The sequence below is a fragment of the Ursus arctos genome, unplaced genomic scaffold, assembly GCF_023065955.2.
Source record: "Ursus arctos isolate Adak ecotype North America unplaced genomic scaffold, UrsArc2.0 scaffold_29, whole genome shotgun sequence".
Lineage (NCBI taxonomy): Eukaryota > Metazoa > Chordata > Mammalia > Carnivora > Ursidae > Ursus > Ursus arctos.
In genome coordinates, this window is record NW_026622974.1 from 4,194,959 (window position 1) to 4,213,778 (window position 18,820).

The 18,820-nt window shown below is 47.6% G+C and overlaps 1 protein-coding gene across 1 annotated transcript; it reads right to left on the reverse strand.

Moving 5' to 3' along the window:
• Positions 1 to 18,540, reverse strand: PRPH2 (peripherin 2). Its single transcript, XM_026507444.4, has 3 exons — positions 17,272 to 18,540; positions 4,884 to 5,130; positions 1 to 1,827 (listed from the first exon to the last, which is right to left on the reverse strand). The coding sequence occupies exons 1-3, from the start codon at positions 17,850 to 17,852 to the stop codon at positions 1,615 to 1,617; spliced, it is 1,041 nt and encodes a 346-aa protein (XP_026363229.1). The 5' UTR covers positions 17,853 to 18,540; the 3' UTR covers positions 1 to 1,614.
• Between the last annotated feature and the right edge of the window lie 280 nt (positions 18,541 to 18,820).

Here is an 18,820-nt window from a genome sequence, read left to right on the forward strand (position 1 = left end):
CACCCACCTTGTTGAAACATAGCTACCCTGATCAGTAACTATGCTTCCTTTTAGGGTCAGTTTGGTTTTGTTAACAAATACTAGCTGGAGTTGGGGATGCTGTCCTATACTGTCAAATAGGCTAAGATAGGCATTTAACACAAGCAGTTTTCACACCATATAATTTTTAATGTCTATCATGCAGCTGTTAACAGCATAGTTACACGTGGGCCTAGAGCAGCACTTTCACGATGTTTCTCAGCACTCCTGAGGGGGCAGAGTTCCAGGACCCTCGTCAGAGGTGGCTGACTCCCTCAGCATTTTCAATGTGGACCATTCTTTGGTCTCAAGGAGACTCAGAAGTCTAATTAAATTAAACCTGGGACCAAAATCTGACAGTGTCCCAATATCTTTGATCTGATCCTGTGCCCGGGAGAATTAGAGCCCCAGAACATGCCCCAGGCAGCACCAAAAGTCTTTATTTTCTCCCCACTAAACGCCATTAGAACAGTAATGAAGTCATTCTCTTCTTCCCCTAAAAGCTTCCTTTTTTCTCTTAGAGAAGTTGAAATTTCTCTCTCCATCACTAGCTCAGGAAGATGGACTGTCTCAAGGAATCTTCTTCAACACAGAGGCATTCCAGAAATACCGTTTTGCAGGATGGGTATCTGGGGAAAGAAACAGGAAGCAGGTCCCAGAGGATGCTTTGCCGTCCCCTGTAGACCATTCGTGTTGTCCATGGAGGCTGTCATGGCCACCTGTGTGGGTGTTCCTGGGCCCTCCAAGAGGTGAGGCCTAGTCTCCAAAGCATGGCCTCTTATCTCATTGTGGCTCCTCTTCCAGTAAAGGGCAGCCACCTAACCCAGTGCTTCCACAGACAAGCCAGGAGATCAGCTGGCACTTGAGGGGGTGGGATATTGCCAGAAATGCCAACAACCGGAATTCCTCAGCCCATGGCTCACTCCAGACTAAGTGAGGGCATGGGAATGTGACACAAAAGTAGCCTTTAACTACGTTTTTGGTGAGGAAAATAATCCCATCTTTAAGTTATTTTGCCCCATGATTGAAGAATTCCTCTTGTGAAGCCCTCAGTGCTTTGGAGAGTGCATTACTCTTAGAAAAGTATAATGTCCCCCTCCTTCCACAATTACACAAATAAAATGGCTGACCTGTCAATCTTGGCATTTAAAAAAAAAAAAAGACAACATGGCCAGTACATTTTTTAGATTCCTGTGTTTATGCACCAAGTGATGCTTTGGATATAGAATGAAGCAACTTGGAGCTTGTAATGGCAGACTCTTAAAAGAGAAGCTGTCCTCAGGTGTGGCTGGTAGCTTCAGGGTGGTGCTGAATTCCTGTGCTGTGAAGAGTGATCCACTGAGAGGCCCCCTGAGTCCACCATGAGGACATACCCAAAAGTAGTGGGCCTGACTAGGGGCTCATTCATTTTTAAGTCAGTCATTCAACAAATGTTTGCCAAATGCTTTTAGGGATCCTAAACTTTAAATCCCACCATCAAGAAGAGTCTCTGTAAGATGGCCGTCCTTGGGAGATTCAGATTGGATGAGGGGGATATCCGCTTTCTTGGAGTCTGCTACTTCTCAGTGTTCAGGAGGGGAGGGGGCCCCGGGGCCATCAGCCAGCCTCTGGGGCCTGGCCTGCGTCTGCACCCTCAGCTTCCACCTGGTTACTCTTGCCCAACTTTTTCAGGCTCTCCAAAAAGGCCTTCCATGTCTCTGACATGCTCTTTTCCAGAAGCCAGCCCTCACTCTCACACTCAGGGTCTTCAGGGTTGGACACACCTTCCAGTGCTGTGTGTAGATAGCGCAGGCCAATCGTGATGGTCACCTGGTGGGGAGAAGAGACTTAGAGAAGGTCTGGGAGAAGGGGGTGGGGCCTGGAGCTATTAGGAAACCGTGTAAGCCACCAGCCTCCTCATCCCCAGGGCCCTTCAAGTGTGGCAGGATCTATTGAGTGTGGGTTGGTGAGGGCCTGCCCACTAGCCTGGCCTGGTGCTCAAGATAGCTGCCTCTTCTCCAGCCTCATCTCCAGCCCCATTCTCCTCTCTGGCCACCCTGGGCTTCTTAGGGTCCAATCCACGCTTTCTCCCCTCTGGTCTTTACCATTTGCTGTTTGCCTAAAACATTGTTCTTCTCCACATTCACCTGTTAATCCAGCTTCAGCCCTCAGTGAGTGGCCCTGCTACTCATTCTCCCTCTTCCTCTCAGGTCTCACCCGTTCTGGGGCATTAGTCCTAGGCTCCTCCTCCTCATGCCCCCACCCCACTCCTAGCACAGTGCTTGGCACCTATTGGGTGTTGGGTAACTATTTGCTAGACAGAATTAAAGTCACCCCCTTCTCAGCACACAGTATCGTTGTATGTGGTTTCCTCTACTTCTGTTGTTTTGATTAGTGTGGGGATGAGTGGGTGATTTATTTGGATTTGTTCACTAGCAGTCACTGCAGCAGGCTATCGTGCCAAAATGCCTGGGTTCAAACCCCAGTCCTGGCGCTTAGCCAGCCATGTGACTAAGAAACCTCAGTTTACTCACCTGGTTTACAAATTTTCAGATGGAGTTTCTCCTGCCTCACGTGCATGCTGTGACATGTCAGTAAGTGTAGAGCGCGGTACGTGGTGTGCAGTAAGGATGAATAGATGTGTCAGCTGTAATTGGTTATTAGTGTGGTAAGTACTGTTTTCACTGTTCTATTGTATTGTGTTACCCACTTGTTCCTACACATTCCTGGTTTACTCTCTGTTACACTTCAGGTGGTGAAGCCTGCTAATAGAGAATGTCCACCCCCTGATTCATGTCGTTCATTCAATCTCCCAGCCCCTAGAACAGCACCCCCGTCATGGTAGGGCCTCAGTAAACATCTACTGAATCAGTGTTCAAGGAGCAATTTATCATTGCAGTAGTTGATGACATTAGTAACTAGTGGTTTTAGGTTTTCGTTATTGTCATTGTCTGTTGAAAGTTTAATAAAATACTGTTATGGTGGGAAAACTCACCTCCTCCAGGAAGTCCTCCTGGTGTGCATGCTCCTACTCTGATCCCCTCCTGCTTTCCTGAAGGAGGCTTACTGCTGCATTATGAATTTTGCACTTGGTAATGGTTTTCCCTTTGGTTCATGAGTAGATATCACCTCCTAACTGGATTATGAGGCCCAGGAGGGCAAGGCTCAGGCCAGAGTCTTAGCGTTAGTTCAGCCACCCTCGTGCCCATTACAGAGCTCTGCTGACCAAAGACCTCAACTAAAAGTCAAGGGCATTTACTACTCCCTGTTTCTAGTGAGCTGGTCCTCATCTCATACAGTCACTGGCTTCCTGGAAAGGTGAGCAAACTGAGAGGCAACCAGTGGAACCCCGTTTTCCCACTGACTTCTGTTATCCTTTCAGCCCTCTTTTCATGGGTTTTCAGGGGACATGACCTTCTGACCTTCTAGCAGTAAGCTTCTTGCCTGTCTCTACCCACTCATTCCCAAGACTGCCTCAAGGACTCAATGACCAATAAAATGTCATTCATTTGCGTCGACATTAAAAGAAGCCCTCCCTCCCCATCCAGCCCACCCCCCGCCAGTCTGTACAGTACCTCTAGTGTGATGTGGTGAGTTAGAAGTAGTCATCTCAGCTGAGGGCACAGCTACGTATGAACTTCCATAGCACTAAGAGAGCAACTTACTTAAACGAAAATTTCAGTGAATCTCTCTAATGGACAAACTTTCCCCACCTAATGTTTCTGGCTTTGTACTTCTGAATTTTGGGGTCTGGATTTTCTGCTGTCAGCTCAAAGCAGGAGCCCCTGAGTCACCCTCTGTACCACTTTGGTTTACTACTCACTGACACGTCCTCTTGTTCAGCACCCAGGACAGCGCCTAGCACACCTTAGGTGTTTAAGAACGAACTCTTCCAATAAATGAATGAATGGCTACAATCCCAAACTCTGTACAGAGAGGAATTAAGCCTTACAACTCACAAATGATTAGAATAACAGGTAGATTGCTGCCAGAGTTTCCAGAGAAGCACAAATCCAAATAGCTCCCATTTCCTGAACACAATGTATGTATTATCTCCTTTTGCCCCCCAGGAGTCCCAAAGCTAAGTGCTGTCGGCCCCCTATAACAGAAAGGTTAAGTAACTTTCCAAGACCTCAGACTGAAAAAACGAAGACACAGGATGAACCTCTAAAACATGCAAAGTGAAGGAAGCCAGACAGGAAATGCCATGTATTTTATAAATTTTTTATGATGGCATTTATATAAAATGTCCAGAATAGGTAAATGACAAGGACAGAGCACAGATTAACGGTTGCCAGAGGCTGGGGGGGGGGGGGGGGAAGAGGTGGGGAGTATGCTCCTTGGTGGGTATGAGCTTCTCTTTGGGAGTGATGGAAATCTTTTAGACCTAAATAGAGGTAGTGGTTACACAACATTGTGAATGTACTAACTGCCACTGAATTGCTCACTTTAAATGGTTAATTTTATGTTCTGTGAATTTCACCTACAATAACTTTTTTTTTTTTTAAGATTGTATTTATTTGACAGAGATAGAGACAGCCAGCGAGAGAGGAAACACAAGCAGGGGGAGTGGGAGAGGAAGAAGCAGGCTCATAGCGGAAGAGCCTGATGTGGGACTCGATCCCGTAACGCCGGAATCACGCCCTGAGCCGAAGGCAGACGCTTAACCGCTGTGCCACCCAGGTGCCCCTACAATAACTATTTTTTTGAGTGATAGGAAAGAAACAAAAAGTAGTGGAGCTGCTGGGATTCAAACTTAGGCCTGCCTGAGGCTGAGGGCTGGTTCCGAGGAGAGAGACAAGCACTCCAGGCCAGGCCCCACCCATTCAATCCAAAAAGGGCAGGTGACTCCGTCTTCCCTCCCCCCCACGTGACCCAAAGCCTACCTCGAAGAGCCAGACGAGGAGCGCGACAGCGCCCGTGGAGTTCATGAGGCTGCTGTAGTAGCTCAGCAGGGCGGCCCTGCAGCCGCTCACCCACAGGTTGAGCTCCTCTGTCTGGTGGTCATAGCTGTAGTGCGCCGAATTGTTGGTGAGCTGGTACTGAATGCAGGGCCGTGGTGAGCTGGGGTTGCAGCAGCTGAAGGGAACACCATCCACCAGGTATCTCCCATCCACATTGCTCTTGATGCGACTAGAGGAGAAAGATGGCTTGAGAGGGGCTTCTTGGATTTCTCACCAGGGGCCAGTTCCCCCCCCATCCCCTGCTTCTGAAAAGCTATAATATTCATTCATCCATTTGTTCATTCATTCATTCATTCTCGATAAATATTTGCTGTGCGCCTACTATGTGCTGGCCACTGTTCTAGGAGCTGAAGATGGAGAAATGACCCTAGAGAACCAATGTCCCTGCCTTCCTAGAGCTTATGTCCTGGAGGGTTGAGACAGATGATAAACCAAGAAGCCAGTCAATAAGGAATACAGAACTGCATCCAACCACACTGTGTACTACCAGGCCCTGGCAAGCAGTGATTATTTGGAACCATGTCAGGCTGGTGGGAAGAGGAGCAGGACAGGTGGTGACTGGGACAAGACTGTCTAGCATTCATGGCCAACAGCCTTTAGCTAAACCTCAGCCCCCTCTCCAACCTTTTGTATCCCAATAACAAGTCACTAAGGACAAGTCCCCCTCTGGCCAGATCTGTTCTGTTCAGGAGATGTTTCCAGAAGTCCTGCTATGGCCCAAGGCCTGTGTGGGTGCAGGGAATGAGACTGGAAACAGTTACAGTCCTTGCCCTCAGCTTGTTTGCTGTCCACAGTGAACTGTGCCCCTAGCCAGGTGGGATCTCCTTACCTGAAGGATGCAGCACACATTCCTTTTGCATTTCCATATTTGGTTAGGGCACAACATACATTCATGTGGGTTGAGAATTCAGAAGGGGCAGACATCTTTACAGTGAAAGCTCTCCCCATCTTCATCAGGCATCTGGGTGTGTCCTATCTGACCTGAGTGAGGTTACCCAGGTGTCTTTATGTGCCAGAGTTCATCAAGCTTCACCCGTAAGATTGTGCACCTGAGTGTATACATGTTATCTTGAGTAAAAAGTTCAAGTTGAACATGAACATTGCATGACATAATAGCAGCATACTTTTACAACATAAAAATAGAAAACCTGTAATTATGTAAAATAGAAATTGTAATTCGACTTCTGGGTACTCAAAGAAAATGAAATCATAAACTCAGGGGGCACCTGCTGGCTCAGTCGGTGGAGCATGTGACTCTTGATCTCGGGGTTGTGAGTTCAGGCGCCACATTGGGTGTAGAGATTACTTAAAAATAAAATATTGAAAGAAGAAAACATTAAGTTGAAAAGATATATGTGTCCCTGTGTTCATTACAGCATTATTTATAAAAGCCAAGACATGGGAACAACTTAATTGCCCATTGATGGGTGAATGGATAATGAAACTTTGATATACACACACAATGGTATATTATTCAGCTATAAAAAAAGAAATGTTTAAAATCTTTAAAAGAAATCTATAAAAAAGGAAATCTTGCCATTTGCAACAACATGGATGGACCTTGAGAACATTGTGCTAAGTGAAATAATAAAGACAAATACCATTTGATCTCACTTATATGTGGAATCTAAAAACAAAACAAGCCAAAAAAACAAGTTTATAGATACAGAGAAAATTTCGTGGTTACCAGAGTCTTGTGTGGGAGGTGGGTAAAATGGATGAAGGTGACCAAAGTACAAGCTTCCCGTTATAAATAAATAAGTCCCGGGGGCGCCTGGGTAGCGCAGTCGTTAAGCGTCTGCCTTCGGCGCAGGGCGTGATCCCAGCGTTCCGGGATCGAGTCCCACATCGGGCTCCTGCGCTATGAGCCTGCTTCTTCCTCTCCCACTCCCCCTGCTCGTGTTCCCTCTCTCTCTGGCTGTCTCTGTCAAATAAATAAATAAAATCTTTAAAATAAATAAATAAATAAGTCCCGGGGATGTAAGATACAGCAGGGCAACCATAGTTAATAAGCTGTATTGCCTATTTGAAAGCTGCCAAGAGAGTAACTCTTAAAGTTTCTTATCACAAGAAAAACATTCTGTAATTGTGTATGATGATGGATGCTAACTAGATTTATTGTGGTGATCATTTTGCATGTTATCCAAACAGCAAATCATATGTCGTATCCTGAAACTAATATAATGTTGCATGTCAACTATACCTCAAAAATAAGTAAAGAAATGAAAGCGAGAGAGAGAGGAAAAAGGAAAGGAAAGAGAGAGAGGGAGAGAGGAAGAGAAAGAAATTGTTTTCAAGGGGCGCCTGGGTGGCTCAGTCAGTTAAGCATCTGCGTTTAGCTCAGGTCATAATCTCAGGTCCTGGGATTGAGCCCCACGTGCTGCTCCCTGCTCAACAGGGAGTCTGCTTTTCCCCCTCCCTCTGCCCTTCCCCCCACTTGTGCTCTCTCTCTTTCTCACGTTCTTTCAAATAAACAAAATCTTTTTTAAAAACATTTTAAAAAAAGAAATTGTTTTGGGGCGCCTGGGTAGTGCAGTGGTTAAGCATCTGCCTTTGGCTCAGGGCGTGATCCCAGCGTTCTGGGATCAAGCCCCACATCAGGCTCTTCCGCTGGGAGCCTGCTTCTTCCTCTCCCACTCCCCTGCTTGTGTTCCCTCTCTCGCTGGCTGTCTCTCTCTCTGTCAAATAAATAAATAAAATCTTTAAAAAATTGTTTTCAACAATGTTCATTGAAATGATAATTTCAATGTTTAGCTTCTAAATGTCCATGTTTAGTCTCCCTCTCATTCTTGTCCGTTGACCTCCAGGTCCCCCCAACTGTAGCCAATTGTCTGTCCTTCTAAAAAGGCTTCATACATGACAAGCAAACACAGATTCTGCAAATATTCTTATTCTTCTGTTTTTTACCCAATGGAAATGTACTGTCTTGAACCTATCTTTTTTCCCTTAGCAGCACCTTAGAGATTTTTTATGTCTACTAGTGGAGAGTGTTCTCAGGTTTTTAATGAGCTGCATGGTATCACCATTGTGCAGATGGTCCATGGGTACTAGTCAGTTCCCTACTGCTGGATATTGAGGATTTTCCCAGTCTCCTGTCAATATTTGGATATTGTGAATATATCTACGGGGTCAGTTCCTAGAGGAGGTATCCCTGCATCAAAGGGTGGGTCCATCTGTGATCGCCCTAGATCCCTGCCATATTTCTCCCTGGAGTTTGTACAATCACATCCCCAATAGACATGCATGAGACAACCTACCGTTTATGGCCATACCCACACAGGTCTGATTTTTTATCTTTGCCACCCTGATAGATGGCAAATAGTATCTCAAGGTTATTTTAATTACCACTTTCCTCATTATGAATGAAGTTGAGTATCTTCTGATATGTTGAAGGGTCATTTGTGTTTCCTTTACCGTGAACCGTCTGTTGATCAGTATGATTAAGACTTTAGGAAGGTTCTGCACAATGTGGCCTCCTTGGTTACAGAACAATCATCGCCTGGGTTATGGTGACCATATTTCCACACGCTTTATAGTCCCTGACCTCTACTTCCTGGGCAGGACCCTTGCCCAGAGAATGGGTGGCCCTGGGTACACAGGGGACCCAGGAAAATGATAAGAGCGGGACCACCTGAATTTACTCCCAGTTCATTCCTCTGGACAATTGCTTTCGCCTCTCCAGTTCTCAGCTTCCTTATCTGTAAAATGGAGCTGACAGGATAATATGAAGGGATGCATGTTAAAAGTCTTAGAAGAGTGTCTGGTATGTAATAAGGGCACAATAAGCGTGGACTCATGGCCACGCCTGGGTGGGTTGATGGAACAAGAGCCTTCACATGTGCTCTGTGTGCTCTCAGGAAACAGCTGTGACAATGGAACAGACCACTCAACACCACTGGGCAAGAGTCACTCGTGAGCAGGTGGCGGGGTTTCTGCCAACCAGGAAGAAGAGACTATGAGAATCTTCTGCGAGGACAGCAACCATGTCTGTGAGAGCAGAGCTCACCGCTGGCCTGAGGCAAGCCCTATTAGACATTTGTCACTGACTGAAATGGTTGCTACTGCAGTTCTTGCTTGAGCCCAATTGAGTGCACCAAGAGCACAGTGGGAGCAGAAACCACTCTGCTCTCCCCCTGCAGCCCCAGCTCAGCATCTGGTAGTGGGACCCTGGGTAGTCCAAGGTGGGAGGACTGAAGCAGAAAGACCATCAGTTTGGGAGTCCTGTCCCCCACTTGAGCTTGCACAACTGAGCAGACAGTAGTCTCCCACCCCCAGTCTCCTTGAGGCTGGGGGTCTCTGAGCTCAAATGCTGTTTGTCCCTCTTCCCTACCTGCAGGCTGTCCCTTGAGCCTACTCCCACCGGCACAACATCCCACCTGGGCCATTCCCAATGTTCCCATGGGAAGAGTGGGTATAATAGAGTGAGCCAGCCTTTGAGTCCCAAATCAGCATTTCTGATCTGTGGAACTTCATCCTCTGGACCTGTGTGAGGTGGGGTTTACCCTCTTGGGAGCTGTGGGGGAGCTTTAAATGAGGCAAGGTGTGAAATACACTTGACACAGGCCCTCAAAGAATGCCCACCTATGGCCACCTGGGCAGGACCTTGCAATCCACGAGACTGTTCTACAGAGGAAGAAGTGGTGCCCCAGCCTCACCCAAAGCCAAAGAGGAAGTGGAAGACCAGCCCCCAGTAGTCTCCCATTCCTTCCCCCAGAGATTCTTCAGAGTCTCTCAGGTTCTTCCTGTCTGTTGGCTCTTCTGCTTAAGTTTCCTGGGAAAGCATGATCTCCTCCTTTGTTCCCTGTCCCAGAAGCCCTTTCCTGTCCACTGTTCTCACTCCTGATGCACTCTCCAGGTGTATTAAGCTGGGGTAAAGCCTACGGACCTGCCTCGTACATACTACATGTGTATCTGAAGTGAAGGCCAGGCCTGCAGTCATGTGAGCTGAGGCCAGTAAAGGCTCTGAGCTACCCTCACTCTGCACACTGGCCTTCTGGGGAGCCCTTAACTTCCCACCTCACCTAACTCACTCCCCCAAATGGATAAGTCACCTTGCTAGCCTTGTTAAGGCAAAGCTATGTCTCGCCCCTCAGACTGGGACTCCCAGGGTCAGGACTGTGTCTCTCCCCCTCAGATAGGGGCTCCCTGAGGGCAGAGCTCTGTCTCCCCCTCACACTGGGGTCCCTGGTGCAGCACTGTGTCTCCCCTCACCACCTGCAGTACTTTAGTCCATAACTACTCAAAAAAGAAACCTTCAAGGGAATACTAATACTGTACTGCTGTACACCAACTGCTCTATGTGTCTTATTCCATTTACTTTCTCCCGCACCCCTGTCATGTCATTTGTCAGATGAGAAAACTGAGTCTGACAGAGGTCAAGTGAATTGCCAAGGTTCCACAAGTATCACTCAGCTAGCATTCCAGTTGGGGACTGACTCATTATCAGTTATACTCCTGCCTTCCTCACTCCCCTCTACTGTTTATTTCCATATGGCTTTCCTTGATGATTTATTGATTTACCTCCTAAATTATGTTGGTTTTTCCAGGAAAATTCTGACATGATGATTTTCCCAAGTCATATATGACTTGGCTGTGGGAGAGTATTCTAGAAAACAGTCTTTTCTTAAGACCCTTACAAGCCCTGGTGAGCCCTGAGCAGAGCAAGATTTGTAACCTGGGAAATACTCTGATATAAATAGCCAGCTCACCACCTAAGGAGCTCTCCTCGCCTGGCTTTGTCTTAAGAGGGTGAGTGGGGTTCTTAATCTGTGGTTGGAACCAGGGCAAGCACGAAGTAAACAAGGTGATGCTTCTAGAGGAGAAGGAGGGCTACTTCCAGAGGTGTAGAACCCCAACAGATCCCAGACTAGGGGCCCAGGGAAGTTCCAGCCTCCATCAAGCCAGTCCTGCCTCCCCATTGCTGTCCTGGGCCTTGTCCTCAGCAAGCCCCAGTCTGAGAGGGAGAAACCACACAGCCCTCAGGAAGCCGCAGTCTGAGCAGGGAGATATAGTCCTGCCCTCAGAAAGCCCCACTCTGAGGGGGAGACACAGCAAGGAACCCCAGTCTGAGGAGAGAGTCAGTCCTGCCCTTGGGGAGCTCTAGCCAAGGTCTAGTCATCTTGAGATGTCTGTAATTGTTCAGAAAGAGTGAACAGAAGCCTGTAGCCTGTGGATTCCCTGAGTAGGATGGGAAGGTGAGAGAGCTTGGTGCCCACTTCTCCTTCACACTGAGGGTTCCAGGCCAAGCCCTCCTGGCTGACAGTTCCTGGTGCCAAGGCCTCTCACCCCAAGACACTAAAACTCTGCTCATCCTGAGAGCAGGGGGAAGCTTTAAAGGAATTGTTATAAACTAGCCGAAGACTTCGTCCCTCCTCACGCGATGTATTAAGATCCACAGGACACCCTAAGAAGTGTTCTTGCTAAAACCAAACCTGAATCCAAGCACACCTTAGCCCTAACTGATGGGGAAATGCAGGCGACAGAAGAACAAGTTAGATGACACCACTTGGCTGCAATTGCCAAATTGAGAATGTGAGGAATTCTTCAGGACAAATAGCCCAGTTCCTTCAATACACACGTGGCATGACAGTAACTGTTGTAGAGTAAAAGAGGCAAAAGTGATCAAAGAACCAAATGCAAAGTGTGGGCTTGGTTCAGATCCTGATTTGAACGAACCAACCGTAAAAGATAGCTTGAGACAATCATAGAAAGTTGAACAGACTAGATATTCGATGGTCTTGTTGCTACTTTAGTTGGGCATGATTACTCTTGTGCTTAGGTCAAACAAAAACAAAACGGCAAAAAACAAACCCTCTGTACCTGTTAGAAATGCCTCCTAAAGTATTTACAGGTGAAAGGAAATGACGCCCAGGATTTGCTTTGAGATACTCAGAGGGGATAATGTGTGTTTGGGAGAGTGGTATAGATGAAACAAGAAAGTGAAGATGTGTGTATTTGTTGAAGCTAGGAGAGGTGTACATGGAAAGTCATGATCTCTATTTTTCTTGAATGCTTGAAATTTTCCATGATGAAAGTTGAAAAATGCAATAAAATAAAAGAAGCCTGGCTGAGAACTACAAATCTGTGTCCCGATAATGCTCTGAAGATGCAGTCGCTGAGGGAGGCATCTGCTCGCTGAGGACTCTGCTCCTCCCTCGGAGACCTCCCCCGGTAATAAGGGGGCATGTCTCCCCACCCCCAGGAGCACCAGGCCAGAGCCAGTGAGAAGGTAAACACACAGGGTAGAGCAGAGCCCAGCCTCGCCGGCCGCAGGCCGCAGGGAGCCTCTGCGGCGTCTCTGGTTTCTGCGCGGCCGCCTCACGATTACCCGAGACCCAGGCACAGAAGAACTGGAATTCAGTCTTAATGCACAGAAGTTTCTCAAGCTAGGTCATCTCCGCCCACACCTTCCACTGTCGCTCTGGAGGAGGACGACATGGAGGACAAGAAGACCGAGAAAGACCGGATGGGAGAGGACGGTGTGGCCTGGATGACGCAAAGCTTCAGTCAGTCAGCAGAGCACACGTTGCTGTAACACGGAAGCTATACGAGGCGACCAACATCGCCGGCGAGCAGCACAGTCGAGCGGAAGGGGAGAACTACAACCTGGCGCTCCGTACAACGGGAGTTTATTTGTCCATAAAAAGGAAGGATGTTCCAACAAATGTGGCAACATGGTTGAACTTGGAAAACATTATGCTAAAGTCAAAGGAGCCAGGCCCCAAACGGACCAATATTATATGATTTCATTCAAATGAGATGTGTAGAAGAGGGAGGAATATAGAGACAGAGAGGAAGCTAGTGGTTCCTTAGAGCCAGACCATGGGAGCCATATTCACCATGCCATGTGGTGAATATGTTCTAAGATGGGCCGTGGTATTGACTGGTAGCACGACTCTGTGAACATACCAAATCCATTGAACACTCCTCTTTCAGTGGGCGAGGTATAAGGAATGTGAATCATCTCAGTAAGCCTGGTTCTTAAAAAATGGCTCCTGCTTCTTGCTGTGAGATCCAACCTGAGATCCCTCATATATAAAATAGAGATAACAACACCTAAAAGAATTACAAACCCGCCAGGGAGGGGTTTTGTGCCGAATAAATGTGGGACCTGGCAACATAGTGATGGGGCAGACTGGGGTTGGGATGTGGCCAGCGGGCTATTTGCCTAGGACGGCTGCGGTGGCGCGGGTGGGGAGATTCTAAACTCATGAAAAGTCTGGGGTGGGGCGCGTGGTTGGCTCAGTCAGGTAGACATCTGCCTTCGGCTCAGGTCATGATCCCAGAGTCCTGGGATCAAGACCCACACTGAGCTCCCTGCTTAGCGGGGAGTCTGTTTCTCCCTCTCCCTCTGCGCTTCTCCCCTGCTTATTCTCTCTCTCTCTCTCTCACTGTCTCTCTCAAGTGTATATAAAAAAAAAAATCTTTAAAAAAAATCTTCAATTGATATTGTTTAAGCCAGGAGCCTTCAGGAAACAGTCCTTGATCTTAAAGATCCCCCAAAGAAATCTCCAAACACCCTCCACGAGCCACCCCTCCATGTTACCAGGACTACAAGCTCTGTGCTCAGTTTCCTGCAGGACCACTGGAGGAGGGGCATAGCTGGGGAGGTCCCAGGGAGTCCTGTGTGCAGGACTCCAGCTCCACCTCTCAGGAGCCATACTGGAAGTGTTTTCTGTAGCCCAGTCCAGCGATGTACATATGGAATGGAGAGAGAGGCTCCAGGGGCAGAGCCTGCAGAAAGGACCAGAAGCCATGGCCACTAGACACTGCCGCCACCCAGGACCAACGTCACTGAGGAGTTCAGTGCATTTTCTGTAGACTTCCCACCCTCCGACCAGCTCACTGCTCCTGGGATCGCCTCCCAGAGTCAGGGTCAAGGAGGAGACTGACGCCCACCCCAGGCTTTTTATTGGCTCCTCTGAATTTGGTGGGAAGAGGAAAAAGAGAAAAGGGTGAAGAAATCTTTAAAAAAAAAAAATCTTGCTGTAAGGGGTGCCTCGGTGGCTCAGTCAGTTAAGCATCTGCCTTCGGCTCAAGTCATGAAGTCAGTGTCCTGGGATTGAATCCTGCATCGGGCTCCCTGCTCAGCGGGAAGCCTGCTTCTCCCTCTCCAACTCCCCCTGCTTGTGCTCGCGCTCTCTCTCTGTGTCAAATAAATAAACAAAATCTTTTTTAAAAACTCTTGGTGGAGGATAATGCTGCTCCCTGGTCCTGGCTTCCTGCCAGGCCCCACCCCCAACTCTCTCTACTTCTGCTGCCTAGTGATCCTTGCCCTGAGGCTGCCTCTGAGAAAAGCCAGAGAAACGTAAATGCTTACCACTTCTCAGGGCTTGGCCTCTCAAAAAAATAAATACACTTTAGATTGTTCAGAGAAGGATTTTCGGTGGCCAGCTTGGTCAGGAAAACTTAATAATCCTCCTAAGTAAAGCGGTCAAGATAAGAAAAAAAATTTGAGGATCTGGAAAGGGAGGAAGTGCCACCCCATGGCCCAGGAGCCTTCCCTCGCTCACAGGTGCTGTCCACTGGTTATCAATGTGAGAAATTGTGGAAAGCAGTGACGTGGTCCTCTCTCTGTGAAGGTGACCCTACCAGGCTGTGCCCTTAGCAGCACAGGAGTATGACTATCGTGGGAGATTCAGGAGAGGAGAAAGGCATTTCAGTTCTACCATTGTGTCTTAAGACCAGCTTTGTGGAAAGTTACAGCCAATAAATACTTTTCCACCTGGAAAGAGAGTGATAGAGACAAAGAGAGAAGCAAAAGCCTCAAAGAAGCCTACTCTAAGGTTACCAATAGAAGCAAATAAGAACAGCCTAAATGCCTGCCTTGGTGTGTCCATTCAGTGAGTGTAATATGATGAACCAGTAAACATGATCATTTTACACAAATACCGCGTGATATCACTTACATGTAAAATCTAAAACACCAAACACAGGGGCACCTGGGTGGCTCAGTTGGTTAAGCATCTGCCTTCGGCTCAGGTCATGATCTCAGGGTCCTGGGATCCAGCCCCAAGTTGGGCTCCCTGCTCAGTGGGGAGCCTGCTTCTCCCTCTCCCTCTGCCTCCTCCCCACTGCTCATGTTCTGTCTGTCCCTCTCTCACAAATAAATAAATAAATCTTTAAAATAAAATAAAAAACCAAACACATAGAAACAGAGACTAGACAGGGGGTTGCTGGGGGCAGAGAGAGGGAAGGGAAGATGTTGGTCAAAGCGGACAGACTTCCAGTGATAAGTTCTGGGGACCCCTGTACAGCATGGTGGATGTAATTAACAGTACTGTATTATATCCTTGAAACCTGCTCAGAGAGTCCATCTTCAATGTTCCCAGCACAAAAAAGCAATGGTCATTATGTGCCATGATGCTGCTGTTAGCTAAAGGGACAGTAGTCATCGCTTTGCAGTGCATAAGTGTATGAATAAACGTGTTCCACACCTTAAATGTACACTGTGTTATTTGTCAATTATATTTAAACAATGTTGGGAGGGAACGATTATTTTGAACATCACGCAATACTGTATTATCAAATTACAAAATGGGGCGTTCGCTTGTATTTATATCATGGTTACACAATTGACTATGTAAATGTTAACAAGACTAAATCAAAATGGGGGAAAATTAAAGCCATTCCTCGGTTGTGGGTGAGAATCTGGCTTGAATTCTTTTTCCTGTTTTTGTTTTTTTCTTAATGTTGTCACCGTATTTTTTTGTGTAACTGAGAAACTTTTTTTACATCAGTGGAGTTAGGATAGTTTCACTCCAGTGAGTTAGTATGAAACGGGGAGGTGGTTTGGATCAAGCTTACTGTTTACCTGAAAATTTAGATATGCCAACCATTGGGAGTAGAACAACCTGGAGAATTTCTCTGCTCTGGGACAAAAGGAGATTTGGGGATTACAGAGAGGCTTTGTAAGTCTCTCCAACGACTAACTCTGTGCAGAAGGCAATCAAGGGAAATGACAGGAAAAAGTGAAAGTCCTTTCTTGTTTGCTCACAAAGGCTGTTTCCGCTTCTCCCCCTCTCCCACTCCCATCCCCAGGAATTCTGCTTGTCCCTCCTGCGGCACCTTGTGTAAGTCCTACCACCTTGTGCTGTCCCTGTAAGACCTGTCACCTAGAAAGGGCAAAGCGGTTTACAAGCCTCTCCTTGACTAGGGATTTATAGCAGTAATCCCCACCCACAGAGAAAATAGAAGCCCAAGCAGTGACCTTCAGTCTGACTTCCCTTCCCCCTGAGCTGCAGCTAAGCTAGCCCATCTGGGCTTCAGCCGTGCCCTGCTGCCAGTGTGCCCTGTACCCTGCGTGCAAGTCCCCCTGGACTCTGCAGCCTTACCCAGGACAACACTGGATGAACACCTGACCCCTTGCTTCAGCCAGGGAGTGGGCTGAATGGGACAGAAAGAAGAGGACAGGATGAGCCATGGGCTCAGGGCAGGCTGCCCTTTCCCTGGAAAATGACTTGAGACCCATAATGGTGGGTCTCTTGGGGAGAGCAGCATGCCGGAGTCAGCCGCTGTCACCTCCAGCTCTGGCTCACCAGTACCTCCCTACACTGCAGCTCAGGGTTTTATTTTTATACACACCACAAATACTTTAGAAATGTCGCGGTGTCATACTGTCGTGATTCAAGAAGTAAACACCAGCAGGTATTTAATGGGCACCTGCTGTATGCCAGGCTCTAGACGGAGCTAGGAGGTGACCCCCAAGATTATCTATTCTGGTGCCTTCATTTAAAAGATGGGCGACCAAAGGACCAGAGTGGCAAGTGACTTACCCAAGGTCACAAGCTAATTTACAACACAGCCAAAACTATAGCCTAGACCTCCTGACTGCCCTGTCCTCTGCTCTTTCCACCACACCCAAGGACAAACACCTTGAGATGCTCCAAGTCAGAAGGCTGGAAAACAGGAGAACTAACCAGGAAATTTAAGCTCCTGGGACTGAATGCATACATTTTGAGTGAGTAGGACAAAGAGCCAAATAACATCTCCGTATCTGTGACCTGCGAATGCCCCATCCCTACCGTATGAAGCAGACACACATTCCTGGCTGGGTCTTCCTCCCTGGAGACTTCTATCCAAACAACTTCTATAACTTGACACCTTCCTCCCAGACATTCCTTAGCCAGACATGAGGTGGCGCATATGATATCGCCATCTTTATAGGTCAGAAGTGTTAGCATATTGGCAATTTCATATGGGCCAACTGAATCCAGCCTCACACGTACAGTACCAAGTTATGCACACAGTGCACCCCCATGGGCCTCCGAGTCCCCGTCTAGCTCTGACCCCAGGACCGGAGACCACTCACTCTTTGACTTCTTTGGAGGAAAAGTCCAGGTAGCGATTGCTGATCCACTGAATCTCAAACCAATCTCGAAAGCCATTGTTGCCACAGCATTTGAACTCAATCTGCAGCATGTCGATGGTCTTCTTCATGAAACACCTGCCAGGGGTGTCTGTGTCTCGGTAGTACTTCATGCCGTTCTTGAGCCCGTGGGCCAGGGTGCTCTCCAGTGAGCCCCGCATGAGGAAGCAGCAGAGGGTCACCAGCAAGAGGGTGATGTTGAAGAGGACACAGACAGCCAGGTATGGCTTCAGCCAGGGCTTCCACCTGGCGTACTTGGTAGGGTCCAGGGCGTCATAGCAGATCTTGCCAGCCAGAGAGTTGAAGACACAAGACAGCACCCCCATCCCTATCAAGGAGTTGGGCACAAAATGGCTCTCTGAATTATTCATCACATCGCTCCTCTTCCGCAGTTCGATCTTAAGGAAGAGCCCTAGGCTGAAGATGATGATGCCGGCCAACACAGAGAGCCAGTTCATGAGCCAGAGCCCCTGGGCCAATTTCACCCGCTTCTTCTGGTCAAATTTGACCTTCAGCAGCGCCATGCTTACCGAGTGCAGTCCAGGCAGCTTCCCACCGCGCAGCTCCCACTCCTGACCTTCGTGAGCCCGGGGGCTGAAAACTCAGGGCCTTGGGAAGGGAGCGGATGGCCCACGCTGCAGGGAGCTGCCCTGGGAGCTGCCCATGTTGAGCCCCTTAGCCTGGGACCCCCGTTAACTTAGTCGTGGTAACGGGCCGCAGAGGCGCAGCTCATGAAGGGGCCGGGTCTCCGAGATGATCCTGCAGCTTCCTTCCCAGCCAAGCAGGGAGAGCCTGAACGCTGCAGATTAAAAGTGGGGACCACAAGACATCTCGCTAATCTCTTTAGCCAGGTTCATCCCATTAGATAAAGCTGTGCCAGTTTCAGAACATGGCCAAGAGGAGCCTAAACAGACACACTGCAGCAGAGAGCTCAGGGTTCAGCTCGAGGAATCTAGAACAAGATCGAGACCAGCCAGAGAAATGGGCTCTCCCTGAGCTCTGGCTCAGATCACGTGGCTCCCCAGAGGCCCATTTCCAGGCCAAACTCCTTCAAATTTAAAACTCTCCATGGGACAAAAGATATTATTATCCAAGTTGAAAAAGAAATGACAGATTGTGGGAAAACATTTACAACAAGTTTTTTAAAAAAAACTTTTTTAAAGCTCCTACAATTCCACATTCAAAAGAGCAACAATTGACTGGAAAAACAGGTAAAAGATAGGAACAGGTGATTTATAATAGGCAAACTTGGAAAGTTCCAGTCTGGAAAAGATGTTCAGTCCGAGTAGAACACAGGGAAATGTAATTAAGATAATAATAAAAGACTAAATTTGATCCATCAGATTGAACATCTGTCAAAATTTTGTCACCAAAAGTATAAACAAAGATGGAGATGTACACTCTTGATGAGTCTGTAAATTTCTTATGTTTTTAATTAGCAGATTTTATTTCTTAAAGCACTTCTAGATTTACAAAAAAAAGAAAAAAGGGG